General features: G+C 39.5%; 1 protein-coding gene across 18 annotated transcripts in view; it reads left to right on the top strand.

Annotated features, from left to right (window-relative positions):
• SULF1 (sulfatase 1) overlaps positions 1–13,212 on the top strand; it is a 183,066-nt gene that overhangs the window by 133,357 nt on the left and 36,497 nt on the right. For all 18 annotated transcript variants that reach the window (XM_072924739.1, XM_072924749.1, XM_072924751.1 and 15 more), the window contains 2 exons: positions 4,268–4,419; positions 6,443–6,612. In XM_072924739.1, coding sequence (XP_072780840.1) covers positions 4,268–4,419; positions 6,443–6,612 — 322 coding nt within the window. The remainder of the gene's footprint in view (positions 1–4,267; positions 4,420–6,442; positions 6,613–13,212) is intronic.

A 13,212-nucleotide genomic window follows, 5' to 3' on the forward strand; every position in this document is an offset into this window, starting at 1 on the left:
ATCTCTCAGTCCTGTACAGAAATCATTAGCTAACTGTAAAAGGGAAAACAAAACCCTGTCTTAAGGCATCTGTTCATGTCAGGTACCAGACATATATATTCTTCAGCCCCTCCAGAGACACATAGATGTCTGTAAAACTGTCCACCATGCCATGTGTTGTTGTTTACGTAAACATAATTGAACATACTAATACAGAATACAATTATTCTGATATTCAAAGCTACACTACATGTGATTAGAAAATAACAATGTGTCCTGGGAATAGTTAGCAAAACTGCCAGAATGCAGATAAAAATTGTCTTATTAAAATGCAAAAGTAAGCATTTATCTTTGCTGCTATCCCTATGGGGGCCATTACACATAATAATGAAAAGATGTCCCTTGAAATGGCATTACTTTTTAATGAGGCTTTTACCCACTGACTCATAATCTCCATTTTACTAATTGCAAGCAGAAGTGGCTTCCTAAACCCTTCCTAAATCTAAACTGTTGAGTACAAGCGGCTTCTGAAGCTGAGGCTTCCCAGTCAGTTCTCAGACTTGGGCAATTCAGCAAGTATTGGGCTACAGCTAAGTTAAAGATGGGGGTTGACTCTACAAGCCAAGCATATGAAGACCCAGCAAAGACATCTGCACATCACAATGTCAGTTCCTGGGCAGTTCTTGGACATATTCCATAGTGCTTTACTTATTAACAATCCTTTGGTTAAACAAAAAACAACTAGGATACCCATGGTGATTACTTACTGATTATTATTTGTCCCAGGGACACTCCTGTGCTTTCCTTTTACACTGGCACTTTTCTTCATTCAGAGCCTGAAGGGCCAGACACTAACTGCTGGTACTGGGCCCCAGTTCTGACTCACTGGCCCTGTACTATTCTCAGTAGTACTCAAAAGACCACATGGTGCAAGGACTGAACGCTTGTGTTTCAGTAAAAGCCTGGCTTTTCCCTTCCTCTGTCTAATTACTCATATCCACTTGAGTTTATGACCAATAAACCATTTTTGGTTAAAGCATTTTGGCAAATATGATCCATTGTCACAGCCACCGTTTCTTCTAGTATTCAGGTCCTTGCTACACATTTGACATGGGAATTGCTTTACACAGCAACATGGAGAAACATCTATTTCTGCAAACTGTCACTTAGGGAGCTGCTTAAAATTTGACAGCACAGATCATTTTTATGATGAAATACTAAATCATTGCAAACACAAAAGTGAATGGTTCAGGCTGTCAGTCTGAGGTCTCATAACATGAACTGAATTATGGGGTTCAGCGGGCCAAAAGGTATCTAGCAAAACATTATTAAAGTTAGAAAATTAAGTAATTTAAAGCAAGGAAACTCCAAGATCAATTGGCCCTCCCCAGCTCCAAGCTATCCTTTATTTCCAAATTCAGTTTATCTATTCTCATCCTTATGCCCCAGGTCATTTCATCTCTTCATTTTATGCTGGTGGCTTTCTCTCAGGTAATGAATATCAAAAGAGAGAGTCAGGAGTAAGGGAAACTGATGGCTTTTTGTTTTAAAGCCAAAAATTAAATTCTGGGAACATTCTCAAATCCATAAAGGAGCACTCCATTGTGACATTAAAGTGAGAAGGTGGAGCAATCATCTGTGTGCTACAGTTTTTCTGAGCTTGGTCATTTTGAGACAGATTTTCATAGTCACCTCTGTTGTTTATAAAGGTCCTACATCAAATCCTACATCAAGACACTAGAACTTCTTATAGAAAAGTTTGACAATTATTTTTAAATGAGTGAACCCATTTCTTTTTCCCAGTCTTTTTCTTGGAAATTACTGAACTGTTTGGCTAAAAGGTTCCATAGTGCAAAATACAGCCTGAGTCAGATAGCATGGAAACTATCACCACTAATGATTAAAGTTTGGCAAGACTGTAAATAGCAGAGTCCAGGTCTCCAAGTGAGTCAATTTTATAATACATGGGGAGTTCAAACCATCCTATATGATAGATTGTTATAGCTTCCATTTCACAATTTGAAAACCTCTATTTGTGACAGGTTGGTAATAGAGCCCTTTACTCATGAGCACAGCACACAGAAGTTCCCCAAAATCGTACAGCAGCTGCTGGTAGACCTGGGATGGCACTCAGAAAGTGATGATCAGAAAGATGACCTCAGATTTCCCCTGTAACCACAGACTGCCCTTGGTTTTGCTTGGCTCTCTCTGTTACATCACTCTCCCATACTTTTCTTCACTGTTGTGCCTCTCTGACTTCTCTTCTCCTTCTCCTTTTTCCTTGGTTTCCCTTCTCACAGAATTTCACCCTTTACCCATATACTTTCCCATGATATCTGGCTGAGAGTTTAAACCAGTTTGGCTGCCTTAAACAAGAGGTATGGTTTCCAGTCCAGGAGACAACAGTGCTGGGCACGTATTCCCTGCCCGCTGTCACTCTCTTCACCTCACAGTTCTTGATTTCTGGTAGGCCTCAGGATAAAAAACGGGACAGGTTGGATTGCTTTCTTGGTGGCTGTGGGAAGAAGAGCTGGAAGCCCGGACTAGTGTCTGTAGGACTTGTTTATATGTCACATTCCACGTGGTATAGGAAAGTAACATTATATATGACTGAAATCTCTGGTTACATTTGGCATTTGGCAGTTCCCTGATTGAATTGCATCATATTTATGTTGCCTCAGACAAGTCTTAATTATGAACATTTTGATTTTTCCACCAGTTTTCCCAAGAAGTTCACCATGCCCACATCAATCAGATCTGAATTATTTGCGCCTTCCACAAATGTGCTTTTTTTGGTTAGATTGAATGTGTCTAGGTTGGATGTGAGGCTTTCCAATGTGACTTCATTTCCTAGTAGGAAACGAGCGCAGGGATTCAAGGTATGTCCCACTGCCCAGCTGAGGGACAACATCTCTGGGCAGCAGCTCTTTGCAGACAAGCCTGACTGCTGAGTTGGGGCTGGCAGCAAGGACAGGGCTGGGCACTGTGAGGGGTGCAGGGACAGCTATGAAGAGCTCTGTCCGTCGAAAGGGAGAGGTCTCTGTTATTCCCTCCTCCACTATGGTGTCTGATTTTGCGAGCACCAGGAGTACCTGTATGCAGACTGCTTGGGGACACAAGCAGCAGAACTGCTGGTGCAGATGACCCTCCAGGGGCTTGTAAACCTCAAGAAAATTAAAAGGGGAAACAGTGAAGATACTGAGACACCCCAATAGGTCACTGGGACTGAATTGGAGGTAATCAATCCCAAAAAACCCACATGGCAGACCTGATCAGGAGTTTTGTCACTGCAGTTCCCAGGCAGTGGAAAATAAGAATGGACCCATCCAAACTGACTATTTGATCCAGGTCACAGAACATACACAATCAGCTAAAGACCTCATATACCCCTCTCTCCCTAGAAGCAACGTGGCTGCATTTGCCAGGGTCCTATGCCAGCATTAATGCTCCCTTCCAAGGGCAGCTGGCTGGCTTTTGGTGTCTGTGTATCTTTGCCACAGGCAATCCACAACTCCCAAAGAGCTGGGAGCCCACTGCATTGTGAGATTGCTTTTCTTCCCACTTCTTTGCAGATGAATTGGCAGGAGCACCTATAAACCTGCAGCGAAGGCTGAAATTTTCAGTCTGAGTGGGTTCTGACTTGTAACCTTGAGATAATGGGAAAACATAAATGGAGTTTGGCAAGCCAGGTAGAGGATTTTGACCTCCAAGCCTTTGCCTCTTTGTAAGTTTTGCCTCAGAGGTGATGTGGCAACAAAGCAGGGTGGGGATCCCTTCTTGCTCTACCTGAACATGTCCTAATGGGATAGAGATCTGTACTTCCCAGACCTTTTATCAAACCAGCAAATGTAGCCAGGATAGCAAGCCTGAACTTTCAAAAAGTCAGAAGCCAAGCTCTGAAACATCACAGGACTTGCTTAAAACCACAAGGTGTTTCTCAGATGTTTCCTCTGGGCACTGAGCTTTTATTTCATATTCAAGTGGAAACCAAGAGGAGTATATTCTTTCTAAAAGAAACCCTGAAAATATTTCACATGAACACTAGATTCCAAAAGATTAAGAATAAAACATAAAGTCACGAAGGCTTTCAACTCTCATAAAAGTCTGAAAATAACTTATTTTAATCTCAAAACCCTCTAAGCTATAAAAGGAAGATTTTTGGTAAAGCAACTCTGACTCATTCTAACACATTTTCTCTTCATTCATATGTTCTTTTGACTCAGACTAAAAGACTTGGATTGCAAAGCCTCATGCGTGTGTGTGTGTTCTTTTTTTTTTTACTTCACAGCTTTTTTTGGGAAATACCTCAATGAATACAATGGCAGCTACATCCCTCCTGGGTGGAGAGAGTGGGTTGGATTAGTGAAGAACTCTCGCTTCTATAATTACACCATTTCTCGCAATGGTAACAAAGAGAAACACGGATTTGATTATGCAAAGGTATTTTCCAGACACATAAATGCCACATGATTAATCCATACAAAAATAACTTTCAGATAATTAATTAACCAGATAATTAATTAATTAAACAACTACAACCATGAAATTGAGATGTTATTTTCAGATCAATTTCCACATAAGAATATTAATCACTCAACAGAAGAATGTTCCCAAGGCTCTTCAGTGGAGCCTGGTGATACCTCCCTCCTTCCTCTCCTCCCTCCCTCTCCCTGACAGAACATGAAGTTTTGGTGGCAGAAGCAAACAGTAAATAAAAGCCTTTCCCAAAAAGAATTGTGCCCCTTGCGCTACTGAACTTTAAAATTTGCTGAGTCTTGTCAGTTATTACCCACAGAAGAGCCTTGGTTAATGTTGTTTTCCATTATGGAGTGCACACCAAAGAAAGGCTGTGTGCCTGTGGTGTCAGACTCCGGATATGAGTATGAGAGTAGATAAGGGCAAGAACACGGCCGCTGGAAAAGTTCAGAGCTTGTTTGTGCTCTTGAAAAACTGTGGAAAGTATGCCAAGGTGACCTGCCCACTGCCATGAAGTTTCTTGGAAAGGCTTAGGAGGGAAGATCTCAGACAGTTCAGCCTGCAGAAAGCAATCTGGAATTTCCTCAAATTGTAGCTCAAGGAAGATGATACAGATGTTGCAGCTGTGGTTTCTGACCCATGTAATGAGTTTTTATTGGAAGCTAGTGACGCCTGTTTCTGATTTTCCCATCCATAGAAATTACATTATACTGATTATATATTTATACAGAGTATAAAAAAAAAGGAAATATAAAATACTGGTTAGTTATACATTCCTTACACACCCTGTGTATGTAGCTAGAATAAACTGGGAAACAGGAGGAGAGTAGATGCTTTGGGAGAGCAGTCATACAGGCATTTCACTCAGGCCACAAACCCAGAAATTATCACAGCCCTGGTGCCTCACACTCGTTATCCATTTTGGAAGCTAAAGGATCACTCACTGTCTCATCCATGTGCTTGCAGGATTTGTAGCAGCCAGGGCTACTGTGCATGTTCCAAGTGTGCTGCAGGAAAGGGGAAGGGGCAGGGGACAGGGAGCGGGTGACCGAGGAGGTCACAGCTGGATGGCTTGTCCTAGCACTGACATGTGACACAGACCTTGTCCCTCAGGCTCTGCTTTTGCAGCTGTTCAGGGCCTTGAATCCACAACATAAGATTAGTCATGCCTGGAAGTGCTTGAAATTACAAACATTGTCTCAGCACTTTCTCAATGAAGCTCGAGCTAGACCTCCAGGCCAACAGTGAATACTCCAAGGTGGCAGGTGGTTTAATTTAAGTTTTCATCTATTTTTCTTAGTTCCATTTCCTCCCTTTTCCTTGTAGGCTTCCATTTGCCACCTTAGCTGTGGGTTAAGCCAGTTTATTAGCGAGTCACAACCTTAATCTCAGCAGCTGCTCTGCTTAAAGTTGCACAATTAAATGAACAGAGCCCTCAGGAATTCAACTGCTCCCTGCATTTTCATTTGCAATTTCTTTGATTAAGATTTTTTGTAATCTGTTGCCTGTTGTAGCTGTCTTACACTTTGTACATAGGCAAAAGTATAGTCTGAACAAAGAGTGTGCGACAAAGGTTTATGTAAACATAAAACCAGATTAAGATTCAATGTTATTTGGGAGCCATTACCTTGTGAGTTGTTTCATCAATGAAATTTAAGAAACGTATCTTTGTCAGTACAGTCTGACATTTTAAATGTTACTTAACATTATATTACCAAATCTGGTAATCAAATTTACTTAATACTTGCTGTTGTATCTGATTTGCAAAATACTGTCTCATTTTATGTGGCATTGCCAGCTTAAGAAAGTAATTACTGCTCAGTCTCCCCTATGTTCCCTCAAATCATACATCTCTTTGATGGCATGCTTTTACTTCCTGATCTGAGCTTTAATGAGGACTTGAAAAATAACATAATAACATGATAGTGTGTGATCTAATTATTCATGCACTTTGTAACTTTTGCTTTGTGTTAATCATATGTTCCAGGACTACTTCACAGACCTAATCACTAATGAGAGCATTAATTACTTCAGAATGTCTAAGAGGATATATCCCCATAGGCCCATAATGATGGTCATCAGCCACGCTGCACCCCATGGCCCCGAGGATTCTGCACCGCAGTTCTCAGAGCTCTACCCCAACGCTTCACAGCACATGTAAGTGAAACTCACACACTGCCAGACCCGCTCCTTGTATCTGCTTCTGCGAGGGATTTGTTTATGGAGACGTCGCAGGAGCAGGGAATTCAAATATAAGACACTCATGTAAGCAGAGAATGTTTGCTTGTTTCTTTTGCTGTGATTGTTCCTTTTGCGGGGGAGAGTGACAGCTCTGACCATTATTAAAGCAGAGAGAAGCTCTTTTCCTCCTGGGAAGTTGTGGGAGATTAAAAGGTCAGTATTTGGCTTTGTAAGGGCAGCTTCTTACAATACCCTGAAAATATGTAGACACAGGTCAGGATCTGTTGGAAAGATATTACTTCCTTCATTTGCCTCTAAGATATGTGCTTCCTGGGTTCTAACTAACTGAATGCATTGAGAGTAAAAACACCCTTTTGAAACTTTTGAGAGCACCAGATTTGTTTATAGACTACATACTGGCAGATTCCCAAAATAGCCTATCAGTCTGCACTTTTAAATAACATGCTCAATATTTTCTGGTGATTAAGCTATAACAAAAAACCCCAACTCTTCATTTTGTTTCTAGAAGAAAAAGCCATTTCAGGTAAAAGTCTGTGGCGTGTCCACATCTGTGGATTCCTCATCTTGCTTCCTACCTTGAATATTCTGGGTCCTTTTCATTATAGTGAGAGGCTATGGAAGATTTCCATTGCACTTCTGACTCCCATGGGTTTGTAGACCAGTCTTTCCATTTGTTCTGAAACAATGTATTTGCACATCTTTAGAAAACAATAGAACAAAAACAACTAAAAAAAAGTAAAAAAAAAATCTTAATAAAATATTTCATCTGGATTGTACATTTATCTGTCCTCTCAAAATGAGGATAAATCAATTTCATTAGACAATGGGAAAGCTCCTTGGTCTAAAAATTTTGGACACTCTGCAGTAGTTCACACACCAGTATGGTTTTTCAACTTACATTAAATACTTTAAAATTTCTAGGAGTAGTAGTTACTGCATAAATTGCATGCATAAACTGATCACTGCTTGGGGCCAGAAAGAGATTTGCTGTTCATGGCATGTGGTTACATTTTTGTTGTTTCGCATCTTTTATCCTCTTACGGGCTGCTACTTTCTAGATATGCCAGTTTCCCTGACCTTATAATCTTATATTCTCCATGATCTGACATTCCTAAGACCAAACTTTGCAAGTAATGCAAACCAGTCAGCAATATTTTGTAGTTACTAAAATATTCAGAGTAGTTTCTACCCATATAGGGAACTAATGAAGTTGAGATTTTAGCTGGTAAATAAGGCAGACACAAATACATGAAACCTGTCATATTGGGTTGTATGCAAAAACATTCTCAGTCCTGAATTATGTGCTCCAGCAGAAAGTAGCAGGGAACAATGGTGGAGTGAGGGGGAAGTAAAACCACATATTTTTTTGCCTGTTCTTCTAGCTTCTGAAAATCACGAGTTTAGGTGAACATCCATGTCAGGGTGTCCCATTCTCTTTGCATTGGTTTAATCTCTTTTTGAATTCTGGTGGCAGCCCCACCATCCTGCAGCAGCAAGTTCTACGTTGTCACTTCGTGCACTGGGGACAAAGGGCTACTTTTTCTTTCCTTCTAAACCTGCAGCTTGGTTATGCCACCTGTGTCCCCTGCTTCCCGTTCTGTGAAGAATAATGAATAGTCACTATATCAAATTGAAAGGATTTCTCCCATGTCTCCTTTCAATTGCCGCTTTTCATTACCAGAGAGTTATATCTATTTGTTCTCACTCCATTCAACAGATTGTCTCCCATTTAGTGGCAGAGACTGCCTGGCCTCAGGCAAGCCATCCTGCCTGCTGGGGGACTATCCATCATGCAGGAGGGTAGGATCCAAACTGCTTCCGCTTAACTGTGGGGATGGTGTCTGGGAGAAAAGCACTGAATCATTGTATCTCACCCTAGCTCTCCCCAGGCCAAAGAAACTCATTTGAGGCTCCTTGCTCCCCTCTGACAAGTGCTTGTAGGAACTTGCTTTGGTTTTTCATGCTCTTAACACTTTCTGCTGCTTGATGTTTTCAGCCTGCTTGTTTTCTAGCTTGTCCTGGTACAACAAAAGGCTTTAGTTAGTCTCCAAATTTTTAGCTGTGTCTCTACCTTATATACATGTTACATGTTACCTGCAAAAATTAAGCAAAATCCTAGCTACAATTAATTTTTATTTGTGTGGACTCCTGGGGTCTAAATACCTTGCTCTGCTAGGCTACTTGTGAGAGCACTCAGCTGTGCTTCTTCTTTTCTTCTGGTGTTGTTGATTTCTTGGCAAGCTTCTTGTAAAAAGTTTTTTCTCCAATGACCTTAAGAGATCCTTGCTGGCTTGTTTTGTGTTTCTTATTGCACTGACTGACTGCATGTATTAAAGTTCAGTCTGCAGACTGAGAAATGAGACAAATTGAAGATAAACTGCTAATTTGGGTTTGGGTGGCTGAAGATTCCAACTGATTTCTCTATCAAAAATATGAGCAACGTGCTCTGAAAGATATGAGAAGTTCAGTTCTCATAGAAATATTCTGCGTTCCCTATGAAAACAGAACAAGAACAATAAAATCCCTCCTGCCAAGGTTTGTGTAATTTGAACATTTAACCCTTAGGTTTTCTTCCTTGGTGGTCAAGCACCATTTGAATCTCTTTCGTTCTGACCTTGGGTGACAACCATCTGACCTTGGATTTTGTTTTTAAAAATGTAGTTGCTGTATCATGTTACTGTAACGCCTACCTCCAACAAAGAAGGGAAGCCAGGTCAAAAGCTGCTTGCTGGCTTAACAAACTGAGATGGAAGGTTATACCTACAAACCAAGGATTAAGATAGCCTGTCAACCACATATAAGAAGTTTTGCTTAAGAGAACAGTAGCTGAAGCAGACCCTTAAATTACATGATGTCTCTTTTCTGGTAAAGTGCCTGCTAAAGATTTAAATGCTGCCTCTATAAATTAAAACAAAACAAAACAAAACCAACATAAAAAAAACAGACCAAAAGTTTGTTTGGAAGAAGTTTTCCACTGGCACATATAAAAAAGGGAGTGGCTATGGCAGGAAATACTCCAGTTCAGGGAGAGCTCTGCCCTCAAGTGTGGGCGTCTATTGGTCTCATTTCCTCGCTTATCAACATGGCAAGAATAAAATCAAATGAATGCAGCAGCAAAGACCCTAAGATTCATGCAAAATACATCAAAGACAAAAAGAAAATTAAGTATTACATGCCATCATTATGTTACAGTCCTGTCCTCCTCAACACAAGCAGGCTCTGCAGTGGAATGGAAAGTCTTACAAAGACAAGAACAGTAATGATGTGTACACTGTTTACTTATTAAGTGATTCCTGTTAATTCTTATTAACTCCAGTTTAAAGTGAAACACAAACTATATCATATGGGAAGCAACAGACTCTTTATTGTTTTTAAGCATCCATTCTCGCCTCCCACTCTCCCGCTTCTTCTCTCCATAATGTATGTCCTACTTCTGACATCTAAAAATATTTCTGAAGGTTTATTCTGGCTGCTATCACCATAATGAGTGAAATATTTTCTGAAAATAAATCATACTAATGCATGTACTCTAACTATCCCCAGACATCATTTCTGAGAAAGAAAATGGAACTAGAAAAGATGTACTAGATGAAAGCCATACATAGATTTTTGCGGTGGTAATGAACATCATCTGTTAGGGAGCAGGGTTGTTAGACTTTTGGAAACGTTGTTAAATATGAAAATATGTTACAGGACAATCTTGTTTCATCAGACAGATGAGCAGGTAAGCTTTGACTCAAAGGATGCTCTGATGAAAGCCTGAATTATCTGTTATGCTCAGGGCCTCTGACACTTAACTTCCCTTACCTTCCAGTGTGAACCAGTCTTAGGGGAACTGTGAATCCTTATAAACAGACCTAGGCTGTTTATAAGCTGTGAAGTAAACAAACATTAGAAGCAAAAACCTACAGGAGGCAGGCTTACTGAAGAATGTAAAAAATGGAAATCTGAACTACTGCTGGCTGTGCTGAGTTAAAATACTTGGGCTGGCAGGAGGACTCACAGTCAGATTTTATGACTACCTGGAGGCAATCCTATTGCCAAGCTAGAAACATTAGGAGGAGCCGATAGAAATGGAATCTGATCTATCTTGGAATAGATCAGAAAACTTCACAAGCTAAGAAAAGGTAGGTGATATGAAAGGCAGAAGTTTATATTTCCATTTAAAGATCATATGAAAGGTGCTGATATGCCAGGTGTGTAGGTCTGAAGTGGTGTAGCATCAAAAGAAATGTTGTAGCTCTGCATCCCCAGAGCAGTCTTCATTGTGAGTTTGGGGTGTGAGCTGGGTCCATCTGGAATCACTGAGGCCAAGTCTCAAACATGTGTCAGTAACAATGGCACTTCTTGTAATGTGGGCACGGGGCCATTAGAGTGGGGTCATGCATTTGCATCAGTAATAAACCTTGACATGGCAGTGTGCAGTGTCACTGCAGGCCTGAGGCTTGCTTGGACTCCTGACTTAGAGATAAGTGATCACAATCATCACACCCATCATTGTGAGTGTGATTTTAAAGACAAGACAAGAAGAAATGGTGTGAATAGAAATGTAAGTAATATTCTAGCTGCACAATTAACTTCTGCAGGAGCAACAAATAATGTTTCCTAAGTGGAAAAGGTGTTATACTTGACAGGCAACAACTGTCTTTCTTCTTTATTCTAAAATACAGCAGTTGTATTTACTTCAGGAGTGAAACTTTCATACCCCATATACCCAGATCTATAAATATCACTGGGTTTAAAAGAGTCCCCTTTTAAAAGGCAGAAAAAGCAGACCCAGAGTGGTGAAATTCAACTTCACATTAATAATGACCATGGCCACTGCATGTGGTTTTGGTTTTTGGGTTTTTTTACTCTTAATTTTGCCCAGAACCTAGGCTTCCTGCTTTCCAAGAACAATATCTAAACCTGGAAGTCTACTTTCCCTGGAAACAAAGAATTTGCTTCCTTTGTTTATTTTCACTTGAAGAAACATGACCACTTATGCTGTGTTTGCTAATCATATTTCAAAGAATAATAGAGGTGCTAATTCTGTACAAAAACTGTTCATTTTTCTCGATCAGTTTTACCAAAGGTATTATTTTAAAATATTGTTGACTTTTATTTTTATGAAATGAAAATATTCTTGGGGTATCTAAGAATAGTGTATTATTTTCACTAACTGGAGAACTCACAATCCAAATAGAAGATTAGCCAACACTTTTGGGACAAAACCCCCTGAGAACTTTATCGAATTATTCAAACCCAACAGCTTTAGTCAGTATTTTCGTGAACATAATTTCTTTTGTTGAGTAGGAGGAAATTACAAGGTTGTAATTATGGGCAAACACAGATTTTTACTATGAGCAATCGAACAAATGTTTGGAAACATACTTGTTTCTCTCCACATCATCCCATCTCTCTATCCCATTATCCCAATATATATGTTAGAGACATATATATTTAGATTAATTTTTTAGAAAACAAATGTTAATTTAAAGTTGTATGAAATTCTTGAAGCTCTTAAAACATTCTGTACTCTCACAATGCTTTCTTTACTGTAATATATATTTTTGTAATAATGATTTGCAAAACATCTGTATTCCATTTATTTCATTGAATATGACAATTCAGTTACTAGTAGAAGCTAGTGAAATTTGTTTCTAAATTATTTGTTTGGGGACCCCATTTTAATAGCTCATCAAGTACAAGCATCCATTTTTTGGGTTGTTAGGTATTTTTATTTTTTCTTGCCTAACTTATTGTAGTACCTTAAAAGACAAATAAGATGCATTCTTAATTTAGAAGTTCAAATTTAAATATATGAATATAGTAAATATGTTGTCAGAAAGAGTTACTGAGGCCTTTTGATTACAGCAGTGACTGCTAATGCGACTCCTTTTCTCTCTACCTAAGTATCTACTTGAACTGATGTTTATGGACAAATAAACTATAGATTTTGTGGATAAACTTTTTTAAAAATGCACTTATGCTTACAAATCTTTATTCCTTCCATGGTCTATAAATCACTTGATTATCACTTTAAATTTCTCTCTAAACTTATTCACATAGGTGACTGACCACAAAATCTCAGGGTGAAATGTTCTCATTATGAGTATGCCTTTATAGGAAAGTGTCTGTGCTCGGCATTTGTTATTGCTACATAACTGTTGGAATTTTTTTGTTAGTTTAACTGAGGGTGTCAATTTAAAATTTTATTCATCTAAGACCTTCCTGTGCCAGAATAACTCTGTTAGGGAGTACCAAGTGGTCTCTGTGTATTAAATTCTTCACAGTATGTGTTGGACAAATAAAAAAGTGAGCAATGGAGCAATCTAGATTTGCCCTAGTTAGTGCATTCTACAAGAATGACAAGTACTACCGTAGCAACTTGCCAGACTTAGAGGCCATGGATAGCCTGAAAATAATGGGCTACCTGGCACTGTCTGCTGATCATTGATCAGCTAATGTACTCAACATAAAATGGACTCCACAACTGAGAGGAGGCCATGGAAGATACGGCACACATCTTCAACTTCAAACTTCCAGTGACAAGAGAAATCAAGGAAATGTAGA

This window comes from Taeniopygia guttata, chromosome 2, assembly GCF_048771995.1.
Source record: "Taeniopygia guttata chromosome 2, bTaeGut7.mat, whole genome shotgun sequence".
Taxonomy (NCBI): domain Eukaryota; kingdom Metazoa; phylum Chordata; class Aves; order Passeriformes; family Estrildidae; genus Taeniopygia; species Taeniopygia guttata.